The 25,793-nt window shown below is 43.2% G+C and overlaps 1 protein-coding gene across 1 annotated transcript in view; it reads left to right on the top strand.

The window, feature by feature from the left end:
- TBC1D19 (TBC1 domain family member 19) overlaps nt 1–25,793 on the top strand; it is a 197,616-nt gene that overhangs the window by 43,566 nt on the left and 128,257 nt on the right. Inside the window, exons 5-11 of the mRNA XM_040419011.1 lie at nt 2,103–2,177; nt 3,422–3,485; nt 4,359–4,405; nt 9,193–9,303; nt 20,994–21,066; nt 22,887–22,925; nt 25,672–25,784. Coding sequence (XP_040274945.1) covers nt 2,103–2,177; nt 3,422–3,485; nt 4,359–4,405; nt 9,193–9,303; nt 20,994–21,066; nt 22,887–22,925; nt 25,672–25,784 — 522 coding nt within the window. The remainder of the gene's footprint in view (nt 1–2,102; nt 2,178–3,421; nt 3,486–4,358; nt 4,406–9,192; nt 9,304–20,993; nt 21,067–22,886; nt 22,926–25,671; nt 25,785–25,793) is intronic.

Raw genomic sequence — 25,793 nt, 5'->3', positions numbered from 1 at the left:
ATGCAGAGCAGTTATGTTTTGGTGACCTTTAATGTTATTGTGTCTGGGCCTAGTAATTTGTGGAGCATAATTTAGTTAAAATAGCAGCCCAACAGGATATGTATAAACTTATATAAGAAATAATTAATCATTTTCTGTGAAAATGCAATTTTCTGACTGACTGACCAAAGAATAATTTTCTGCTTACTTACAAAGAGATTATAGTGGGCCTGTCTGCTGGGTCCTGCTGCCAGATCTGTGACCACGTATATACATAGTTTATGCCAGAAAAGCTTGTAATTATTATTTTAAATCCTCCAACTTGTCAATACCCAGCATATCCTGAGTCTGGCTTCAGGTTTGAGAGGCAACATGATATATAGACATGGCTACAAGGAAGGATCTCAAACACTGAAGATGGGTTATCACCCTTTTGATGAGCACCCCTCACCTCTCTGTTTCCGGGACCCCTGAAGTATAACTTATGGAGGATCTGTCCCCTCCCCTGTCACGTCTGGTTTAGTATATACTTGTTATCCCCATAAAATATCTATTCTGGAGCATCTTCACATATAACGCTGCATTGGGCACTGTGTGATTATGTAGGGACACCTGAATACCACTTTATTCATATATATTCAGCAGTAGTAACAGAGGAACGATACAGCGCAGTGTTCTAAGATAAGATGCTCTTTTACTAAAACAGACATGTCAGTGGAGGTGACCGCTGCATTTACAAGCCGCGATCTCCTCCACAGTATGGGGAGGAGGGATTACTAATGCCATCACTCGCACCCATGCAGAATCGCTTGATAATTTAGGTGACTGCACCAGCGATCTATTACTCGATGAACAAGTGTTTTGCTTGTTCTTCAGGTAATTGGTGGTACCTTCAAAGTGCTGATTATTGCTAACGGGAGTTCGTACAAACACTCATTAACGATAATTTGCCTGAATATTGGACTGTGTAAAGGGGCCTTCAAAGAAGACCTCGATTGCAATTTTAGCTGAGATACAGATACAGCAGCTCCTACTCCCAACTCTGGTTTCTAAATGTGCTATCTCTGGCTGTATCACAGCTGGCACTGCCATTCCGGTCTTGTTTTAAAGTTTTTTCAAAGATTCTCAGCTTTAAAACACCAAGTACAGCACAGTTTAGGTTACAGAAGCTCTTAAAGGATCAGTACTCCCACAGACTAATCTGTCCCCAGCCTATGACAATGTTCCTTGGGGTATATATGGCACCTTCCCCTACAGGAGTTTGCCTGAGCAATAGTGTTCCTTGCTGGTCTAGTTCCTGTGCAGTAGTGCCATTATCGTGTGTTATGACCTCCCGTGCCTGACCTCTGCCTGATAACCGTATTGATCCTGTGCACTTGTTGTAACCAATTGCCTGTTTTACAGTGTAGCACAAATTTTGCATGTCTCAACCTTGACATTCCCTCTGACCACATTGGTCAACAGCTTCTGAACAAGGACTACTACTAGTGGTAGCAGCCTTGTGGTAGTAGCCTGCAGTGAAGATCAGGTTCCTGCATGGTGGTGAATACCAGGGGACCACTTGAATAACACCCTCTGAAGTAGCCATATCCATACAGTGGGTCCACACTTGCTGTGTTACAGCTGGTTAGTGGCAGGTACGATAATATATTAGCCGAGTCTAAACAACGAAATACCGTATATTTCACCCTATAAGACACACCGGCCCATAAGACGAGGAGGACAATAACAAAAAAATATTTTTCATTAGACATCAGGTGAGACCACCAATCAGACCCCCAATGTTAATCAGACCTCAGCTAACAGCCCCAGTCAGACCCCCAATGTTAATAAGACCCAAACATGACCTTTAGATCAGACCCCAATGTAAATGAATCTCAATCAGACCTCAGATAAGAGCCCCATGCCTCTTATCAGCCCCCAGCAGTCTCATATCAACCCCCTGCAGCCCCATTGCCTCTCATATTAGCTCCCAGCAGCCTTCATTGCCTCATATCAACCCCCAGTAGCCCCCATTGCCTCTCATATTAACCCCCAGCAGCCCTTTATGGATGAAGGTAAAAACACTGATTAGGACTGATGACTGTTTAGTCTACATTGTGTCTTTATTCTCCTTCTTTTAGGCAAGCTGGGAGAAGAGAGTCCTGAAGAGCTTGAACAGTATGTGTACAGAGCTCAATATTCCTCTTGCATGCAAGGTACTGTCAATCCGCTTTGGGTGTTTACTGTGCCCAACAGCATTTTACCGTGGTAAACAATCTCTAGTGTCTTATATCATCTGTTATTCTTTATAACCAGCTCACATAGGCAAAATATTCAGTTATGCAAATTGATAGGGTGGGTTCAGCAGAGAACAATCTGTCGGAGTTCACCTTATCTGGCCTAGTCATACTGCCATTCACCGCAGGACCCTATTGACTATAATGGGATTCGGCTGCTTTCCAGCGAAATCCCAGCTTTCAGACGGACAAAAAAAAAAACCATTGAAAATTAGCACCCCATTATAGTGAATGGGGTCTGGCGGTGAACAGCAGTATCCAGCTAGGCCAGATCCATTGAACTCTGGCAGGCTGTTCTTTAACAGAGCAGCCTGCGTATCAGTTAAAATGAGGTGTGAACCTACCCCTTATTCTGTTAGATCAGACAAAACATATCCTGTGTAGATATTGGTGTTACCTGCTTGTTATGTTGTTTTAACTACTTTACTTCTCAGAATGCCCACCTGTTGTGTCCAATGTCAGTGGCCACACATGCTCAGTAGCTCAGTCTCACCACCTGGTAGCCCTCAAATAAGAATCAGAGCATGCTGAACACATTGAATCAAAAGTATAGCAGGAGGTGAATCAAAAGTATAGCAGGAGGTGAATCAAAAGTATAGCAGGAGGTGAATCAAAAGTATAGCAGGAGGTGAATCAAAAGTATAGCAGGAGGTGAATCAAAAGTATAGCAGGAGGTGAATCAAAAGTATAGCAGGAGGTGAATCAAAAGTATAGCAGGAGGTGAATCAAAAGTATAGCAGGAGGTGAATCAAAAGTATAGCAGGTGGCACCATAACATGTATGTAACAGCAATATCTATAGACACAAGAGTAAATTAATAATTAATAGGACAATCCCTTTAAATAGTTACATAATAGTATATAAGGCCGAATAAAGAAACACGTCTATCTAGTTCCGTCTACCAGCCTGCAAAATGAGACATACTATATGATTAGACTAGAAAAAAAAGATAATTTTGTAGAAAACACTGAGATTTCTAATATCTACTTCATTTATAGATAAAAGGCCCTTTAGTGTGCGTGCAGTTTTTATTTAGACCATTCCTTGCTGAGTTATCAGTGCTTGACGATCCTGTCCTGCATCAGCTCGCCGTGACAGGCCTTCTGTCTGGGCTCTGTTTTTGCTCAGCTCCTAACGTTCTGTTCTGTTTTTTTGCTTTACAGAGGCCACCTGACGAGCAGAAAGAATTGCTCAACAAGTGGAATGAAATGGGGACCGATGAACCAGGTACAACTTTTTGTAAATAGCCGTTTTTCATTTTAACCAAATCTATCACACTTACACCATACAACCCAGTCACCATCTGCCAAGAATATTCTACATGCATGAGACTTATAGGGGTTAAGCTATTAAAAAAATGCCACCTGAAGCCAGCAATTGTCATAAAATATTAACGAATATATACTTGCCCGTTTCCTCTTCCGCCGCCCCATTGCCGCATCCATGTCTTCTTCTTGGCTGTAGCTATGACATGGCCATATACACCAGGTAACACCGAGGCCAATCACTGGCTTCAGCTGTATATGGTATGAGACCACCGAGGTCAGTAATTGGCTGCAGTGGTCATATGGAGTATACGGAAATAGGAAAAAGCCTGGCTAGGAGAACCGGAGTGGCAGTGCTGGGAGTGGTGGGGACAAAATGAATGAGTATACTTTCTGTTATTGATTACTTAAGGGGAATATTTTCATTAATCAAACAAGGCAGAATATGCAGCATCTGGTCACTAATGTGACTCTACAGATTGAACACCAGGGGGCACCATTATAATGAATTAAAGAGAATATCTCACAACTGAAACATTTTTGTAGCAGAAAGTAAGTTACCAAGGTAACTAGTTTTTCATGCTGAATTATATTAAAATACCATCCAGTGATGGCACAACCCATTATGGGTCCAGAACAAAGTAATTTAAGAACTCTAAATAGTTATTCCCTTATTTCAAATAGTTATCAACAGTTTCTATATTAAACGGACTGATGAGTCTGATATTATACACATCTAGTAAGTGTGACTGTGACTATTCTGCAGTTTTTGTGGGGATTTATGCTTCTTGCTGTTTCCAGGTTTATTGAATTTTTGCATGTATTTTTTCCCCAGACTTGAGTCTCTTTAGACCTGTGTATGCACCTAAAGATTTTCTTGAGGTATGTAAATACCAATAAAGTTGAGCTGAATCCTTGGGGGACATTTACTAATCTTGTTGCGCCACAATTATGGTGTAAAATGTGCCAAAAATAATGGCTTTTTGAGATCCGGCATTGGATATCAAAACCACAGCAAAACGCTTCCGTTATAATAATACAACCGGCTGCATCAGTTCAGAACCGATCCGGTTGTATTTTATATTGAAAATGAAAAAACTGGATCCGGCACCATTGACTTACTTGGTTTTTGGTGCTGGATCTGGCTTCTTCAGTTTCGCTTGCAGCGATTTTGTGTCCGGCATGGGAACACAGCCAAAAGGAACGGAATGTATTCTGGTGACTCCGTTCCAGTTCGTTCAGTTTTGTCCCCATTGACAATGAATGGGGACAAAACTGATGCGCAACGCTGATGTGAAAGTAGCCTTCGTTCTAGATTAAGCTTGCTTCTGTGGTAGTGTGAATTGTTAAAAAGATGCACGGCAGATCAGATAAATGCGACTCTTATTCAAAGTCCCAATTTTAGGGATTAAATGTCGCCTGTCTGCTGCCATAAAGGAGTCGCACTTTCAAAATCAGTTGAGCACAGATGCATTGTCGCAAATACAATTACATCTCACATTTTAATGTTTTTCATAAAACATGTCGCATTTGTTTATAAAATGATGGATTAGTAGTCTACAATTACAAAAGACACATTTTAAAAATAGCATGCTGCTTTTGATAAATTAGGTGAAACAAATCACCACTTTTAATTTGCGATGTAGGGAATTTTCAGGTGCAAAATACGCCATTATTGATAAATGTCCCTCATTGTGTCTTCTGTCTAAATAGTTCCTTGAACATGTTAAAAAAGTAGAGGCAAACCGATCATGTTTACCCATCAGATCATATTACAAATATGTATTATACCAAATTATACAATTCCCAAACTAAACAATTTTCCTTTTTTCGTCTTCGTTTTTTACTCCCTGCCTTCCTGGAATTGGAATAAAACGCAATTCCGCCCTTGTTTTATGCGTTTTAATTTTTACGGCGTTCAATGTGCAGTGAAAATGCCACATTACATTTATTCTGCAGGTCTGTATGATTGCGGTAATTCCAGATTTTGTTCACTTTTTCTTCCGTTTTTGTGGGAAGTGAAGCAATAAAAAAATGTGCAATTTGGCCATTTTTATTCACTGTTTGGAATAACTACTTTTTATTTTAGTAGCTCTTCGTTTTCAGATACCACAATACCAATTTATATTTTTTGCTTTACTATTTATTTTTATGTGCAAAAGGGGATGATTTGAATGTTTAATTTTCATTTTATTTTATTAAGCTTTTAAAAGCCTTTGAAAACTTTTCCAGTAAGAGACTTGAACATGTGATCAAGAGGTTGCTTCTAAAACTGGAATAGGAACTTAAATATGGCAGGCCTCAGAACCTCCACAATGCTCCTGGGTGTCACAGCAAACAAATGACTCCCACAATCTCGCTGCCAAGGGGCATTCTGTCACTAGGAACAGTAAATGACCTCTCAGATGCCATGGTTACCGTTGACTACAGCATCTGAAGGGTTAAATATTTGTGATCGGAGTTGTCTCCAATCATGAACACTGGCAGGGTTGGGTAAAACAGCAGGCACCCGAAGGCTGTGGTACTCACTTAGCTCCTGAGCGGGTGTCTTCTTTAACCCCTTCCCGACCAGCGCCGTGCAACATAATGTAACTTCTTGCTCAGCACCCATGATTTTTCAGATTTTTCTCTACAAAAATGCTTTGCGAAAAAGTGGTAAAACATAACAAATATATAAACTTGGTATCTCTGTAATCATACTGACCAGCAGAATTAAAATAACGTGTCATTTTTCCCGCACGGTGTTTGCTGCATATCTTTATCCTGCTTCCCAAAAAGAAAAATAAGTGATCAAAAAGTTGTATGTGCCCCAAAATAGATCTAATGATGATGGCAACTCATTCTGCAAAAAATAAGCCCTAACACAGCTAGTCCCTACAGAAATTTGCAGCCACATAGTGGGTTTTTTTCATGTTCAGGAGAAAATGGGCAACAGATTTCGGGGTAAATTTTCACAGCCAAGTGTTTCTAAATTATGTAAACCGCCTGTGGGGTCAAAATGCCCAGTATACATTTTTTGAGCGGTGTATTTTCCAAAATGAGGTCACTTTTTGGAGGTTTCCACTGTAGGGGTACCTCAAAGCCTCTTCAAATACAGCATGGCACCCAAAAACCATTTCAGTGTATGAGGGTGTTTCTTCCCCAACAGTAGAAAGATTGGCTGTTGGATTTCAACCTATCAGATTCTGTTCTCAGGGGAGGTAAGCCACCAACAGATGAGTCTGTTAGTGGCTTTAAAGGGGTTATCCGACTATTTTGTAACTGATGACATCTCCTCTGGATAGGTCATCAGCATCTGATTGGTGGGGGTCTGACACCCAGAACCCCCATTGATCATCTATTTGAGAAGGCCTAGCACTCCTGTGAGCGCCACGGCCTTCTCGCTGATTACCCGGGGTTTTTTACGTCTGAGCTATCGATCTTGGTGCGGTTCAGCCTCATTCAAGTGAGAATGGGCAACAGTTTGGGTGAGAATAGGCAACAATATAGGAGATCACTTACTCTGCCTCCACACCAATTTTCTAGCATAAAAAAAAGTTGCAAACCACAGGTTTTAAACGCCAATGAACTTAAATTTAGGTGCAAGTGGCATTTCTACACCATTCCCGTTTCCCAAAGGGCGATGTAAATGGTGGTTGAAATCTATGTCAGCTATGAGCTGATTTAGATGTATAGCTGTTCATCTAACAGCTGTATAATATGTGTGTACACTGCACTGCCATATTGTAAAGTTACTACAGCATATATGCATCCACACTCTTAAACAGTGAAATTGCAACACTAAGACGGAAAAGTTGTGGATTTATGGAAATCACAGATATGCAAATGATCGAAAAATGGAGAAAAAAAAAAATCATTTATTTGGGATCGAATATGAATGCCACACGCAGAAATACACACACTTAGACGCCTTGGCATGCTGTCAAAGTTATTAGTGGTTGTCTGAGGAATGTTCTGCCATGTTGAATGCACTTGGGCACATAAATCATCAAGATCTGCTGCTGACATTTCTCTTTGCAATTGCCGACCAATGATGTCCCAGATGTACTTGATGGGAGACAAGTCCGGAGGCACTGCAGGCCATGCTATAGCATGTTTAGGGCACGCAGACTGCTCACAGTAATATGAGCAGTGAACAGACTGGTGTCGTGCTTCTGGGACACTTTGGAGAGATGACAGTATCACTGGTTCTACGACCAAATCAATGTAACACAGAGCAGTTAATGTTCCTGAAATGAGGACTAGATGGGTCAGGCTACTGTACATTAGGCCATCCCACACCATAATCCCAGGAGTAAGAGGGTGTGACGTTTCCTTGTGAAGGCCTGTTGCCAACTCCTCCACTGCAAATACAGTGGAGGAGTTTAAGCATGCATGGGATAGGCATAAGGCCATCCTTCATATAAGATAGGGCCAGGGGCTATCCATAGTATTTAGTATATTGGGCAGACTAGATGGGCCAAATGGTTCTTATCTGCCGACACTTTCTATGTTTCTATGGTCTGCAGACCGTTCTCTGGATATCAAAAACATTCATTCAAAACTCATTGCTGAAAAGGATAGACCTTCATTCCAGTCTTGCTGTACACCATGATGGTCTTTGAGAGCAGTGGCGTGAGGTCAATGGAACACCTGTAGCTGGATGTCTGGCTCATAGCCCATTGTTGTACAAACGCCTTCTCATGGTTTGTGTAGACACTGTTTCCAACCCTAGGCCTGGTATATGACTTCCAGTAAGGAATGGATCACTATTGGATCACCTCTGAAGAAGCAGATTTTTCCGACGATACACGTGGGGCAACAACTTGTTTGCCCACTATCCTGGACACCTATAGTATTGTTACTTCATGTTTATCATTAGAGGTCATGTTATGATTTTTGCATGGATTAGTTCAATTTAGAGGGTCCAGGTCTTCATGATTGTCCCTACTTTGGACCAGTTTGCACACATTTATGTGAGGACATATACAAGTCCTACATAAGGTTTCTTTTATAGTATGAAGTATTTTAAGATTGTGGTGCTGAATAAAGATTCTTTTATATTTTAATTATTATTGCATGTGCTGCCTGTTTGTATAGTCTTTCTGGTATTTGTGGTAGCACAAGAATGGATCGTCATGCGCCATTATTCTAATCAGACAATCTGTCTGTACAGAGGTTTGCCTCTGTGAACCTCTTGCAGTCATTCTAGTTTGTCATTGTTCTTCCAAACCCGGGGCAGTACATGCAGTGTTGAACAGTGCTGAGTCTGACCACTTGACCTAGGTGTATAGCGGTCTGATGGAGCGATAAACCAAGGTCTCAGTTCAAGGATTCTCTCCCTCTCGGCTTGCGACAAGTGGCGGTAACTACCACATCATTAAACATGAGACACCGCGCAATCATCCCATACGACTTGAGGTTTCAGTCTGGCTTATGCCCCTCCCACATGTTTTAGCTTGGAGCTAGGTGCTTGAAAATTTGATTATTTGCAGATCTTAGCGACATCTGCTACTTCCTCGATTTGCATAACCTTACAACCTGTCCTTCTTGGTGATGCAATTTCAATGTATGTGTGTGTATAGATAAAATGAGATATATATATATATATATATATATATATATATATATATATATATACACACTTCTAATTTGCTAAATATAATGGGTACATTGCTATTTACCTGCAGGTGCTAATTAACCTTCGCAATCCTAATTATGATATTGGGGAACAGGCCAGTTTTAGGACTCATCTTGGTTTAATTCAAGTTCCACTAAAGATTAAGGATATTCCAGAACTGGTGAGTTACACGGGTAATGCTGCCACGCTTTTGTGTTTTTCTGCTATTAGTAAGTTTTGTGGTTTTTACCTAAAAATGTTTATTTCAGTTAGTTGGTCACTAACTTTTCATGCAAGTTTGTGGTACTGTACATCCTATCAGAAGAAATTGTCTGTTTCTCAACTTATCAGCTCATTTAATCTCCCCTTATAAACTACCATTCTCTGTTATGGGGGGAAAGACTGCCAGTTCAGTCTTCCTCCCCCCTCCCCATAGACTTCTATGGGCAGAATATAATCTGATTCTTTGGTGAGCTGACAGTTGTCTCCCTGTATTGGAGAATACTCGTTTGAGGGAAGAATAAAAGAGCTGGTAAGTGGAGAAATTGCCATTTTCTTCTGATATGGTATATTACATAGGTACTATTGATTTATGCAAAGTTATGTGAAAAGTTAGTGACCCTTTAAGTATAAGGGTTTGTCCACTTTCTGTCAAAATTTCCAAATTCCGTAAGCAGCAGTCACTTGATTTTCCTGCATGACTGTCCCACGGTTGTGTCCACTTCTGCATGGATAAGCATACATGAAGTTTTTTGCTATTTTGCTATTGCTTTAGTTCTTCACATGTGCTGAGTGTGTTCAGTGTGTAGACACAGCCGAGTTTAGAGTACCTTCACAGAACATAACCGTTTATGGCCAACCCCTTTAAGCAACTTATATAATATGGAAACGGTCCCTCTACTCCATCATGAAGTACTATATACAGTATAACAGTACGTTTATTTCTTCAGCTGGGATGTTTTTATTTTTAACTCTCTTTATTGAAGAATAGCAAGCAAAGTATGTTATAAAGCAGTCAGAAAATTATGCAGTGACATACATATCCCTTAAGACATATCAGAATTCTTCAACATCATGGCAAATGAGAGCGAAGATACATCAATAATACAGTATGCTAATAAAACACCAATATTAACATTTTCCGAATTGCATTGTGATTCCTTGAGTGAGTACATTCCTATATTCTGAAGCGGGGAGTAGGAAGACGGATAGGGCTACTAAGCAACAGAGTGTAAGTGGGCCGTCGTGACAGTCAGCGGAGAGGCGCACCACGGTCCCCATATCTTTTGAAATTTTTGAGGACATCCCCTGCGGGAATAGATAATCTTCTCAAAGGGAATAATATTATTGACTAGGGCCTTCCATTGGCCAACCGTGGGGGGCCTGTCCGCCATCCATCTGAGAGCAATCTCCTTTCTGGCGAGGAAAAGAGCCTCCCTGATAAAAGTGAGTGTATAATGTGAGCGTAAGTCATCCTCAATTATCCCCAGGAGACAAGCCTTAGGGCATACCTCTAGGGCAGTGATGGCTAACCTTGGCACTCCAGCTGTGGTAAAACTACAACTCCCAAGATGCCCCCCTTGCTTGGCTGTTCTCAGAACTCTATAGAAATAAATGGAGCATGCTGGGAGTCGTAGTTTCACCACAGCTGGAGTGCCAAGGTTAGCCATCACTGCTTTAGGGTATCTGGGATCAAAGTGGATATATCAACTACTGCCTTCCAGAATGGGCGAATGTGACTACAGTCCCACATGAGGTGCCAGAAATCCGCATTCAACTGCGCACACCTGTGACATCCCGTATGGGGCCTCCTACCCATCTTGAAAAGTCTGGTCGGGGTGAGGTAACATCTATGTAGAATAAAGAGTTGGGTCAGCCTATTAGTGAGAGACGTTGATACAGCTACCGGGGCCTCTAGGGCCTCGCTCCACTCCTCAACTGATAAAGTGGATATGTTGCCTCTCCACTTACTCTCCGCACCCAAGGGAGAAATAGAAGTTCTGAGATTGAGCAGGTGAGTATAAAGGGCAGATATTAGTCCCCTTGGCCCCTGGGTTCTAAAAACCCCAATGAGTGGATAGGCTGAGACCGACCCTTTAAGAGCCCGTAATTGGGCCTGAAGGGCATGTCTCTGCTGCAAATATCTAAAGAAATGTGGCCGCAAAACTCCAACTTTGGTCTGTAGCGGAGAGAAGGAAAATAGAATACTATTTGCATATAGATCTTTCAGACAATGTACCCCATATCCTTTCCATACAATCTCCCCTTCACAATGTAACAGATGAGGAAGTAACATAGTACAGTCGTGGCCAAAAGTTTTGAGAATGACACAAATATTAGTTTTCACAAAGTTTGCTGCTAAACTGCTTTTAGATCTTTGTTTCAGTTGTTTCTGTGATGTAGTGAAATATAATTACACGCACTTCATATGTTTCAAAGGCTTTTATCGACAATTACATGACATTTATGCAAAGAGTCAGTATTTGCAGTGTTGGCCCTTCTTTTTCAGGACCTCTGCAATTCGACTGGGCATGCTCTCAATCAACTTCTGGGCCAATTCCTGACTGATAGCAACCCATTCTTTCATAATCTTCTTCTTGGAGTTTGTCAGAATTAGTGGGTTTTTGTTTGTCCACCCGCCTCTTGAGGATTGACCACAAGTTCTCAATGGGATTAAGATCTGGGGAGTTTCCAGGCCATGGACCCAAAATGTCAACGTTTTGGTCCCCGAGCCACTTAGTTATCACTTTTGCCTTATGGCACGGTGCTCCATCGTGCTGGAAAATGCATTGTTCTTCACCAAACTGTTGTTGGATTGTTGGAAGAAGTTGCTATTGGAGGGTGTTTTGGTACCATTCTTTATTCATGGCTGTGTTTTTGGGCAAAATTGTGAGTGAGCCCACTCCCTTAGATGAGAAGCAACCCCACACATGAATGGTCTCAGGATGCTTTACTGTTGGCATGACACAGGACTGATGGTAGCGCTCACATTTTCTTCTCCGGACAAGCCTTTTTCCAGATGCCCCAAACAATCGGAAGGAGGCTTCATCGGAGAATATGACTTTGCCCCAGTCCTCAGCAGTCCATTCACCATACTTTCTGCAGAAGATCAATTTGTCCCTGATGTTTTCTTTGGAGAGAAGTGGCTTCTTTGCTGCCCTTCTTGACACCAGGCCATCTTCCAAAAGTCTTCGCCTCACTGTGCGTGCAGATGCGCTCACACCTGCCTGCTGCCATTCCTGAGCAAGCTCTGCACTGGTGGCACTCCGATCCCGCAGCTGAATCCTCTTTAGGAGACAATCCTGGCGCTTGCTGGACTTTCTTGGACGCCCTGAAGTCTTCTTAACAAGAATTTAACCTCTTTCCTTGAAGTTCTTGATGATCCTATAAATTGTTGATTGAGGTGCAATCTTAGTAGCCACAATATCCTTGCCTGTGAAGCCATTTTTATGCAACGCAATGATGGCTGCACGCGTTTCTTTGCAGGTCACCATGGTTAACAATGGAAGAACAATGATTTCAAGCATTACCCTCCTTTTAACATGTCAAGTCTGCCATTTTAACCCAATCAGCCTGACATAATGATCTCCAGCCTTGTGCTCGTCAACATTCTCACCTGAGTTAACAAGACGATTACTGAAATAATCTCAGCAGGTCCTTTAATGACAGCAATGAAATGCAGTGGAAAGGTTTTTTTGGATTAAGTTAATTTTCATGGCAAAGAAGGACTATGCAATTCATCTGATCACTCTTCATAACATTCTGGAGTATATGCAAATTGCTATTATAAAAACTTAAGCAGCAACTTTTCCAATATTTATGTAATTCTCAAAACTTTTGGCCACGACTGTACATAAGGCCGAAAAAAGACATTTGTCCATCCAGTTCGGCCTGTTATCCTGCAAATTGATACAGAGGAAGGCAAAACAAAAACCTGTGGAGGTAGAAGCCAATTTCCCCCACTTTAAGGGAATAAACAATTCCTTCCCGACTCCAATCAGGCAATCAGAATAACTCCCTGGTTCAACGACCTCTCTCTAATAGCTATAGCCTGTAGTATTATTACGCTCCAGAAATACATCCAGGCCCCTCTTGAATTCCTTTATTGTACTCACCATCACCACCTCCTCAGGCAGAGAGTTCCATAGTTTCACTGCTCTTACCGTAAAGAATCCTCTTCTATGTTTGTGTAGAAACCTTCTTTCCTCCAGATGCAGAGGATGTCCCCTCGGCACAGTTACAGTCCTAGGGATAAATAGATGATGGGATAGATCTCTGTACTGACCCCTGATATATTTATACATATTAATTAGATCTCCCCTCAGTCGTCTTTTTTCCAAAGTGAATAACCCTAATTTTGATAATCTTTCAGGGTACTGTAGTTGCCCCATTCCAGTTATTACTTTAGTTGCCCTCCTCTGGACCTTCTCCAGCTCTGCTATGTCTGCCTTGTTTACAGGAGCCCAAAACTGTACACAGTACTCCATGTGTGGTCTGACTAGCGATTTGTAAAGTGGTAGGACTATGTTCTTATCACGGGCATCTATGCCCCTTCTGATGCAACCCATTATCTTATTGGCCTTGGCAGCAGCTGCCTGACACTGTTTTTTGCAGCTTAGTTTGCTGTTTATTAAAATTCCTAGATCCTTTTCCATGTCAGTGTTACCGAGTGTTTTACCATTTAGTATGTACGGGTGACTTGCATTATTCCTTCCCATGTGCATAACTTTACATTTCTCAGTGTTAAACCTCATCTGCCACTTATCTGCCCAAGCCTCCAATCTATCCAGATCCCTCTGTAGTAGTATACTGTCCTCTTCAGTGTAAATTACTTTACACAGTTTAGTGTCATCTGCGAAAATTGATACTTTACTATGCAAGCCTTCTACAAGATCATTATCAAATATATTGAAGAGAATAGGGCCCAATACTGACCACTGAGGTACCCCACTAGTGACAGTGACCCAAGTAGTGGATTATTCCACAGTGGGATATCATCCGGTAGGTCATTGTATTGTTGCAGCTTTGCAGCTCTCCAAACCTGGTGCGCAAGTCTATGGATCTGTAGAAGTGAACCTGATAAAGACGCAAGGCCTTCAAGAACGGGCCACAGAGTGGAGAGCCGCAAATGTTCTTGCAAATAGTATTCAGAATTGGGAAGCACATCCCAGGTCACCCATGGCACCAAATATCGCAACTGACCAGCAAGGAAATACAAAAATAGGTCTGGCAAGGCCGCCCCCCCTTTGTCCCAGTTCCTCTGCAGAGACTTAATGGCCAGTTTCCGTCTGTTCTTCTTACCCCATATGAATGTCGACATGATTGAGTGCAATTTATCAAAAAATGTGCGAGGGATCGGAACACAGGCGTGTTCTAGTAAGTATAGAGCTTTAGGTTGGAGAATCATTTTGATTTTGATTTGTAAGATGTTCCAGGATTCAAATTTATCCGCAAAATAGGACACCAGGGGGATTGTGTTTAGTTCATGTGAAATAAGTGGTTCTTTCGTGATAATAACACCTAAGTACTTGAATCTATCTACTACCTTTAAATTATAATAAACGGACGGCCAGTCCGAGGTTCATAAAGGCATAATGGCCGATTTTGCCCAGTTTATGCATAGTCCAGAAAAGGAGCCGAACTGCTCCATGTATAAAAAGAGGTCATCAGCATATAAGCCTAGCCGATCCTCCCTGTTCCCCAGAGATATGCCTTTAAATGTAACGTCCTGGCGGATCCTTAGTGCTAGATGCTCAATAGCTACCGCAAATAAAAGGGGAGACAGAGGGCAACCCTGCCTGGTTCCTCTATATAGCTTAAATGTTAATGACAGGGAGCCATTTATCAGTATATTCGCGGATGGGGATTTGTAAAGGATATTAATCCAGCTGATGAATGCAGGACCGAAGCCAAAGTACCTGAGGACCTGTACTAAGTAAGGCCATTCTACTTAATCAAACGCTTTGGCCGTGTCTAACGCAGCCAAAGCCCATTGTTTCCGGTCCGCACATCCAAGCTGAGCAATAACCTGTGCCCTTCTTATGTTACTGGAAGTGGAGCGGCCAGGGATAAAGCCAGACTGGTTTTCGTGTATTATAGAGGATATTACTCTATTCAATCTGTTCGCTAATATCTTAGCTAGAATTTTATAGTCTAGATTTAGCAGTGATATAGGGCGATATGACCCGCACTCCAAAGGGTCTTTATCAGGTTTTAGCAGAACTACAATGGAAGCCTCATACAGTGATTCCGTGAGCGCACCACCAGCCAGGGACGCCTTATACATACGCAGGAGCTGCGGTCCCAGAATGTCCACATATCTGGAGTATACTTCCAACGGAATACCATCCGGTCCCGGGGCCTTGCCCAGATTTAACCCCTTGATCGCCTCGGTTACCTCCTCCAATGTGATCTCATCTAACAGCTCTCTGTCCGGAGCAGATAACTGCGGATAAGAAACCTCTTGGAGGTATTCCTCCAATGCAGGAGTAGAATACCGAGCAAGAGACCTATATAAGTCCTGATAAAATTCCCCAAAATGGTCTAATATACCTTCAGGTTCAGATATAACTAACCCTCCATTGTCCGCAATACGTAATATCGGTGGAGCCATATTGTTCCTACGAACTACCTGCGCCAGCACCCTTCCCACTTTGCTACCTTGTTCAAAGGTCTGCTGCTGCAGGAATAGCATCTTGCGATCACTCTTTTCCTGCAGGTGGGTCATGTATTGTCTACCCTTCAACATCCAGTCTACCCTGTTCTCCTCTGTAGGATTGGCGACATACACGAGTTCTGCATTCTTACACTGAGTACCCAGGTCCTCCTCCCTGCGACTGGAGAATTTCTTGATATAAGAGATGGAAGATCTAAGGCACCCGCCCAGTAAGGCCTTCAAAGTCTCCCACAGCAAGGCCGGGTCAGTGTCAGCTGAGTTAATTGCGAGAAAAGTATGGAGCTGATCAGGTACCCGATCATTCAGGGACATTAAAGATAACCAGAACGGGTGAATGCGTTGCTTGGGGATTCGAGTAGCAGTGTAAGGGTTAGTGATCGAAGCCATTATAGGTGCGTGGTCAGACGGACCTTGGGGCCCATAATGTATGTCCCGCATTGCCATAAAGGTGCCAGGGGTGCCCAGGAGGTAATCAATCCTAGATAGAGCTCCCCTAGAGGGAGTGAAGCAAGAGAATTTAATTCAGTCCGGATACCTCTCCCTCCATATGTCAATCCATCCCAGCTCAGACAGCAGGCGCGCCAGAGCAGTACTATGTGACCGGCGGATAGAGCTATTAGACGGGTTGCGGAACCTGTCCCTTGATTCGTCCAGGGGCAGGTTAAGATCTCCCATGCCAAGAATCCCGGCTGATGGGAATTGTGCCACAAACCCCGCCACTGTCTGGAGCAGCAAGAGACTAGCTGGAGGAGGGTTATACATATTTAGTATCATATACGGCATTCCATTGATAGGAGCATACACAAAAATATATTTTCCCTCTGGGTCAATACTCGTGTGATGTGGTTCCCACCGGACTGCCCGGTGTATCAATAGGGATACCCCTTTAGAGTATGAGTTACCATAAGCACTCTCCACCCACTGAGCCCAGGGTGTCCTGACTCTCCCTCCCGTTTCCGTGGTTAGATGTATTTCCTGCGGCCCTAGAATATGTGGAGCATAACCACGGATATGTGTGAATACTGCCATTCTCTTCCTGGGCCCTCCCATTCAAGGACATTACTCTAAGATCTGCCATAGTGGAATCCAGGCAAAGTAATAAGGATAGGCGCCCAGCCACTGGAGTTCACTATGGCGAGGAAGGTACCTGATAGCATGAACACTCATTGCTTGACTACAATACATTTCAGTAATAGCGTGTAACATAAGAGATACTCTCAACCACCCAAACGTTGGGTTAACTATTAGAACAGAAGCATAACCAAAATAGCAAATGGCCATGTGCACGGGGGACCTGCACGGTGTAAGAAGGTGGAATTCCAGTGCAGGTAGAGAAGCTGTCTCCAATAACAGTGACACTTGCCAGTTTCATGGGTGCGTTCGACGTTGAACGACAAGTAAGTAAATCTCAGTGTCCCCGAGTCTACATACAAATGTAATGCAATACGTTACCAAACCATGAACCAAGATAAACGGAGATTAGTGGTTATAGCACAGTCCTTGCAGGAACCTTTTCATCCCCTTTCTGCATATCAATGGAGACCTCGTCTCCGAACAGGATCACTTGGGAGGGGAGCGGCGAGGTCTCCTGGATAGCCAGTCCTCCGCCTCTGCAGGGTTGGAGAAAAAGAGTGACTTGTCGCCGTCCATGACACGCAAATGTGCCGGATACGCCATTGAGTACTTGAGATTAAGCTCTCTAAGACGCCGCTTAATGGAGACAAAGGTAGCGCGCCTCTTCTGCAGGTCAGCGGAGAAATCTGGATATAGGGAAATATTTGCCGATCCCAGCGAGATGGTTTGCGTGATCCTAGCTTGCGCCAGAATAAGAACTCTGCCACGCCAATTTAGCATGCGGACCAGAAGGGGCCTTGGAGGGGGCGCCAGGAGGAAGTGGTCTGGCTGGAACACGGTGCGCCCTTTCTACGGTGTATGCGGATGAAAAAACTGCATTGGGGAACACCGATTTAAACCACCCTTCCAGGAAAGCCGCTGGATCTGGGCCTCCGGCATGCCGATGATGCGCACGTTGTTGCGCCGTGCGCGGTTTTCAAGATCATCACATTTTTGGCTGCACATTTCCATAGACTCCTCCACTGCGGCGAGTCTTGCCGGCAAGGGGCCAGTCAGGTCCTCCAGATCTGATACTCGCATCTCGGTAAGCTTGACTCTCTCGCGTAGTTGTTGCACGTCCTGGAGTAAGAGACCCATGTCCACCCAAACCTCTTCTATCTTCCCTGTCAGGGAGACCTGGCACCCGGTGATGGCAGCCATTAGTTGTTGATGCAAGGTTTGCATGGTGAGCTCCGGCTCAGCATCGGGATGTGGCTGCTGTGCCGCTTGACTCCTGGTGCTGGTCGCACGTGTTGGTGAGGGAGCTGCAGCGCCAAGTTGGGCGTCTTGCCTGGCGAATTCTTTAAGGCGCTCCGCCGCCTTCTGAGCTTTGCTGGGGCTCATGACTCTGCTCTGGCACTCTTGGAGACCCAGGGACACCTCTCGGGTCAATATTCGGCAGTTGTACAGGTCAGGATGGCTCAGGATTAAGAATGGGAGCCGGAGCTGCTCTTCGATGCGTCCAGCCATAACGGCAGTTAGCCACGCTCCCAGCTGGGATGTTTAACTGCTCATTACACAGTAGGGAAAAAACTGGGATATCACCTAAAATTGTAGGTAATTGTAATCCTCCTCATGTCGTCCCTGACAGCCTGTCAGATTCTTTCATTTTTATGTGGTAACTTTTAGAAAATTGAAGCAGGCTGATTCGTTCTTTTATCATAAATTAGCCCTGTTTTTCTTCATGTATTGCTCTTCAAAGATCACAGACCGCAATAATTGCCTTTCTCTTTTTTATAAAGCACAAATCATTCTATTCTTTACTATTTTCTGCACTGTCCCTAAAAAACACAGGGGTTGTGCTTGTTCCATGTATATGATCTTTTCTTCCTATTGAAGATTATTTATGGTCTTTACTAGGCTACTTTGACCTACTGAACTCCCACTACACCCTCCTGTTGTACGTGAAAAGGATTTTCATGTTTTCGGAAAGATAGTACGGATAGCATGAATTGCGGAGACAACATGGGGATGTGATGGTCCTTTGCAGGCACAAATGAGGCAGACAAAAACCCCTTCTGCAGTTTTATTTATTTATGTTTTTTTTTTTAATCTGCGACTTTAAGACATTTCCAGAATTTGCCTTTGAAAATGTTTACCGAATTTGATGAATCAGTCTAGTTTTTTATTTTTTTTAATTTTTTTTATACCCTAGAGGGGCTGAATAACAGTGCTCGGCCACCATATGTGTGAAACTGTGCCTAAACAGAAAGCAATCCAGCTCCACTGGAATGAAAATTAAAATCTCCTTCTTTATTTAGAAAATAAAAAAAAATCACAGATAAGGGGAGTGAGTACAAATCTTAAACTGTGCCTGCCTCCTTGAGGCTAGCAATGGTCATTGGTAGGGTCGTGCCTGAAGAGGAGATCTGGTGTTCTGTTCCACTATACAAAGAGCTTAAAAAACTTTCTATACACAATTAATATGTGGATATCCAAAAAATATAACATTTTCAGTTTAAAAGAATCAGAGACTTTGGCAAATGGTACACACAAAACGTTCCGCTCTCTTGGGCAACCTTGGCAAATGTTACGGGCACCCTCAAGATGCAAATAATAGAGGATAACCTTCTTACATGGGCCTAGGGCAGTGATGGCTAACCTTGGCACTCCAGCTGTGGTGAAACTACGACTCCCAGCATGCTCCATTTATTTCTATAGAGTTCTGAGAGCAGCCAAGCAAGCGGGGCATCTTGGGAGTTGTAGTTTTACCACAGCTGGAGTGCCAAGGTTAGCCATCACTGGCCTAGGGTCTCTCCCCCATTCACTTTTGTAAATGAAAGGCAGTCTTGTAAGCTGATTCTCACCTATTAAACTACTGACGATATACTGTAAGTGACATAAAGAGCATGTAGAGCATACCTTTGAATGTGAGCAGCGCTGTAGTAACTGTAAATGGAGTTGTGTAGTTCCGGTGGCTGTTTCTGTTGATCCAATATTGGTGACCTCTTCTAAGAATAGGCATCACTATAAAAATTTCTGAGAATCTCTTCAAATTACGGGAGCACAACCCGAAGCCGGCCAACTGCAGAGCCACGGCTTGCGGCTTCTGTCCTGGTGGGCAGAAACATGCGATCAGCTGTGTTTCTGACTGGCATGCCACACTGCGCTGGATTAAAGGCCCTGCTCCTGCACTGTAGCAGGAACAGGTCAGGTCCCCGGCTGTTAGGACCCAAGGAGAAGACGGAAGCAGTTTATTACCGCTTCTGCCTTCTCCTCAGATAGGTGCACAATGTGCTATGTAGTGAATAGAGAAAACGGCTATGTCATTTCCTCTACTGTATTGGACCCAGTGATCATGTGAGTGGGTAGAGCAGAACAGAGCTTCAGGGTCTTAGTAGACCCTGATCAACTCTGCCTTATACAAGCTCCCACAGAGGGCTGTTTTTTTTTTTCTTCTGTAATTGGGATGGACCAGTTACAGTGGAATAGTGAAAAAAATAAGTGTCAGTGTCCCCCAGAGGTCTTTTAATGACCTTTTGGGGGAACATATGTGGCAAAAATATATTTAAAAAAAAATTATTAAAAACAATAAATGAGAAAAAATTATCTACGAATAAAAGAAAAAATATAAAATGCCCACCCCAACCAAAACAGCATGTTGCGACATCATTGACTATTATTACAAAAAATATTGCGCGACATGAATGTCATGCAAGACATGTCGTCATGTAGCCCTAGCCCAAGGGAAAGTGCTTAGTGGTTATTGGAGGGCACTGGCCACACAGATACAACCGGAGGGTCGGGTCAGGAGGCGGTAATAGCCAGTGAGCGTCGTCCTCTGCAGTGAATTTTTGGTCAGCACATCTCTCAAGGGTGGCATCGATCATTCCTCCCCGTTCACTGCGCATTGACCTGTATAATAGGTCGATGCAAATGAGCACCAACAAGCAATTTTTTTTTTTTTTGCGGCCCCTTGAAACAGAGCAACGTGACAATGCGGCCCCCAGACCAGAAAGGGTTGTTGTGCACCCCTGCTTTAAATGAAAGTGTAGTGCAGCCCTGAAATGTAGAAAATCACCACATTTCATTTTAAGAGTAACTATTAAAACTTGCCTTTTAACTTTTCCTTTGTTTTGCAGAGGGAATTTTTCAGTGAACTGAGCCTAAATACAGGACAGCTTGGTGTAGATGACTCTACCCCGGTCCCTCCAGGTAGACAGGCAGCATGCATCAGTCTTTTTCCAATAAATGATGACATTTGCTAATACCATGTTTACTTACCTTCCGTGAAGTTTTCCTAATTAGCATGCATTGCTGTGGAGCTGTGCCTTGTGTCAATTGATTTTGAGCATCATTTCGTTTTCAGGTTCAGAACATCATACCGTATCTTTATAAGACTGAAGCTGTTATAGAGTGCCATGCATTTATGATTAATGGAAGCGTACTTCGTATAGATTTATAGAACTCCTACAGGGGCTATGGAGAACCATACACGCAAAATGGAGCCCCAGCTCTTCTAATTATAGCACAGAATCTAGTTGGAGTTACATTTTAAAGGGGTTTCTGAGCTCCTGGTATTGATGACCTGTCGTCCAGGATAGGTATCAGTAGGGGTCTGATACCCCGCATCCCCACCGATCAGCTGTTCCCTGCAGCCTCCAGCACCCGATGTAGCACTTTGAATGGGGGTGGAAGTACAGCGCCATTCAAAGTGTAGTGGCCGTGCTGGGTTATTGCAGCTCAATGCCCACTGGTGAATGGGAGCTGAGCTGCAGAGACCCGGTATGGCCACTACACGTTGAATGGAGCTGTGCTTCCATCCCCCTTCAAAGTGCTGGTTCTGGTGTCGGAGGCTGCAGGAAGCAGCTGATCGGTGGGGGTGCAGGGTGTCGGACGCACACTGATTGGATATTGATAATTTGGGCTACTTTCACATATCCGGTGAATGATTCTGGCAGGCTGTTCCAGCATTGCTGGATTTAACAGATCACCACCGGATCCCTATTGACTATAATGGGATCTGGCAGTGATCTGGCTGTTTTCCAGCATGCAGCGCTTCTTGCCCAGCTGACAGCCAGTATTTATGCCGGATCAGGCAGCTGGATCATTTCTAACGGAAATGTCAATACAGCCTTTTCCTGGAGCCCGGAAACCCCCTTTAAGTATACCACACAGGGTCTGATCCTGCTTTTCAACTCAAGTTTGGTCTACGGATTGGTGCCTAATATTGTCATACACATATGGGCCATGTCAGTGCCATGATAACCTGAACCATTGGGGCCATCTGCTGTGCTATGTCCATATTTTCTGATATATCTAATTGCAATCCTTTTATTTTTTGAGATGGTCACAACTTGGCAAGGAAGTCTATTTATCTTATACATGCTACCCTGCTATTGATCTCAAAAGTTTAAAGGGGTTGTGCAGGGGTTTTATATTGATGACCTATCCTCAGGATAGGTCATCAATATCAGATGGGCGGCGGTCCGACTCCCAGCACCCCCGCTGATCAGATGAAGAGGAGGCGGTGATCCATGCGAGTGCTGCTTCCTATTCTTGTACTTGTAATTACACTATGCCGCCGCTGCAAGGGAGACAACGTGTCGTGTAATGAAGAGGAAGCAGCGCTTGCATGGAAGCTCCGCCTCCTGTTCAAACAGCTGCTCGGCAGGGATTCCAGGTGGCGGATCCCCACCAATCTGATAGGTCATCAATATAAAACCCCTTTAAAATCACATTTAATATTAAATATATGGATATTACAGCAAAACCTCTTTGAGACGACCACCCAAAATGACATTGATAAGTGGTCTTCTAGCAACACGGACTTCACAGAGAAGGGCAATGTGCGTAATATGTGGTGGAACGGAGATCTGTCTCAGGAAATCTGGTTTGGATAAGGGGGTGGTCCTTTAGAGAGGTTTCACAGTTTTGTTTTTTGATGATTTATCTCAGTAATTCTCTGTACCCATAAATGCGATGGTTAATAATTATCGTTCTTTTTTTCATATATATATTTTTTTAATCTAAAGAACTGTTTGAGAATGAACACTTCCAGCTTGGCAAAAAAGGTATGTAACGTTTACCCTTCTACAGCATGTCTTGAAAGGCTTGTCCAGCGAGATAAAACATTATTTCAAATGCTTTGAAATTTGAAGTGAATAAAACTCGTTTTTCATCTGCTGCCCGCTGAATAGGAATGCATTGCTTAAGCTGCTGTAGGAAGACATGAGCTATAATGTGATTGCCATGGACAACAAGGACCGTTTTCCTGTCAGACCCTTTTGATAAATTGAATGTTCAGAAAATGCTTGGCACTCCGATGTATAATGTCTATAAAGGTGCTCAGTGGTATCCAAATTTCCACATATAACTTCTCATGAAAGGACCACGACACTCAATCTTTAGGTTAGTTGCAGTTAGTTTAATATTTCCATCCAATCAATACAGATAAGACATGGCCAACGTTTCAGTTCCAAGGAAGAGGAGGCTGAGGCCGTGAACAAGGTTTCAGGATGGAACCGAAATGTTGGCCATGTCTGTCTTATCTGTATTAATTGGATGGAAAATTCTATTTATACTTTAATAGCTGGGGCATTTTGGTATGCGACCATGCATATTACTTTTTTTGTTTGTTTATTTTTAGTATGGGGAAAGGGAGGTGATTAGAATTTTTTAACATTTGTATTTTTTTATTTGTTACTTTTTTTTTTTTTTACTCGCTTTATTGAAGAATAGCAAGCAAAGTGTGATATAAAGAAAAAATGTGGGGGGTTCAGTCAGCACAACCCTGTATGCAGGTGCACATCGCTATGGCGAAATACACATACAAACGTAAAAACACAAATGCAACCAGCACTCTGCCCTGCCTCTATGCTGGATGTTGAAAGTGTGATATAAAGCAGTCAGAAAATTATGCAGTGTCGTACATAACCCTTAAGACATATCAGAATTCTACAGCAACGTGTCCAATGAGAGCAATGATACATCCAAAATACAGTATATTAATAAGGCATCAATATCAACAATTTCAAAGTACATGGTGACTCCCTAATTGAATATGTTCCTATGTCCTGAAGTGACGGGCAGGGAGATGAATAAGACTACTAAGAAATAGAGTGTAAGTGGGCCGTAGTAACAGTCAGCAGAGAGGCGCACCACGGTCCCCAGATCTTTTGGAATTTTTGAGGACATCCCCTGCGGGAGTAAATAATCTTCTCCAAGGGAATAATGTTGTTGACTAAAGTCTTCCATTGGCCAACCGTGGGGGGCCTGTCCGCCATCCACCTGAGAGCAATCGCCTTTCTGGCGAGGAAAAGAACTTCCCTAACAAAGGTGAGTGTATAGTGTGAGCGTGAGTCATCCTCAAGTACCCCCAGGAGACAAGCCTTGGGGCAAACCTCTAGGGTATCCGGGAGCATAGTAGATAAAACATCCACCACTTCCCTCCAGAATGGTCGAATGTGGCTACAGTCCCACATGAGATGCCAGAAATCCGCATTCATACACCTGTGACATCCCATATGGGGCCTCCTGCCCATTTTAAAAAGTCTGGTCGGGGTGGGGTAACATCTATGTAGAATAAAGAGTTGTGTCAGTCTATTAGTGAGGGACGGTGATACAGCTACAGGGGCCTCTAGGGCCCGCTCCACTCCTCAGCTGCGTTTTTACTTTTTTAAGCCCCATTAAGAACTACAGCAGTAATAGCATGGAACTCTTCAGAGAGACCAGTGCTATTGGCACGAATAACCGGCTTCCCCTTTTTGAACACCATTGCGCCTGAGTGGTGTTTCTACATCAGCCTCCCCATTTTCTGAAAAAGAGGGGAGTAGCGCGGAGTCTGGTTTGGGCATGGCCATTGACCCTGGCATATTCACTATCATTTACGCCATTTTACTGGTGCAGATAACAACTGAAATCTTCTCCAGCTAGGAGCTGGAGTAGATTTTCACCTAGGCACACAGACTGCTGGGGGATGCACCTAATTTATGACGAGGCCTGCAGCAGAAAATGACCCCTAGTGTGTTTTTGTGGTACGTTGCCAAGTGTTCCCAAGTGCAGGAACAAGAATGGTCTTCTTAACTTTATCCTAATGCAGGACCCTCTACTGCAGTACAATTAAGGGATCAGCTGCTATCAGTCTTCTTCTGAAGTTAATGCACATTTCCCAGGGTGAAGATTAGTTTTTATTATGCCGACTGACAAGTTTTCAGCTAATCTTCTAATTGCTGCCCTAATAAACACTCATATCATCATTTCATGTATTGTCAGGACGTTGTCTTCTGTTCTCGGTTTTAGAAACCATTAGTTAAAGTGACATTTCCATTACTGAAGTCATCTCAGATGTTATTGATAACTGGTGATAGTCTGATACAACAGGACAGTTACTTACGTCAATGGGTGCTGGGCTGCAGTGACCCGGTACGGCCACTTCACTTTGTACTGAGGGGTGCTCGCTGTGCTGGAGGCTGCAAAGAACAGCTGATTGGTGGGGGCTCGGGGTGTCGGACCCTCACCAATCAGATATTTATGATCTATCCTGAGAATAGGTCATCAGTATGAGCAGCCTGGAAAACCCCTTTAATATTGTGTATTTTCAATAGTCATGGACACAGAATGCCTAAAGTAGGGAAAAAAACAATAAAAAGTGTGTATGTGACGAGACGGAGAGAGGTAAGCAGCGTGTGCAAATGACTATTCAAGGAGCAAGAGTTTTATTAGAGGCTCCTTTAAAATAGTACTTGTACTAGATGAGACGTCATTCATGTCAATCTTGTGTATATTTGCTATCTCATACAATGACTTGTCCATTTTCAGTTCTAGCAGAACATGACAGTGCAGCTGCTCAGCAGTATGTGCGGCAGGGATGCCCAACAGCTCTCCGGGCGGATTTATGGGCGCTCATTCTGAATGTCTCGGACCAGCTTGAGGTATGTGAT

The sequence above is a fragment of the Bufo bufo genome, chromosome 2 (genome assembly GCF_905171765.1).
Source record: "Bufo bufo chromosome 2, aBufBuf1.1, whole genome shotgun sequence".
NCBI classification, from domain to species: domain Eukaryota; kingdom Metazoa; phylum Chordata; class Amphibia; order Anura; family Bufonidae; genus Bufo; species Bufo bufo.
Note: the sequence above shows the minus strand (reverse complement) of the source record. Positions and strands in the feature narration are given on the sequence as shown.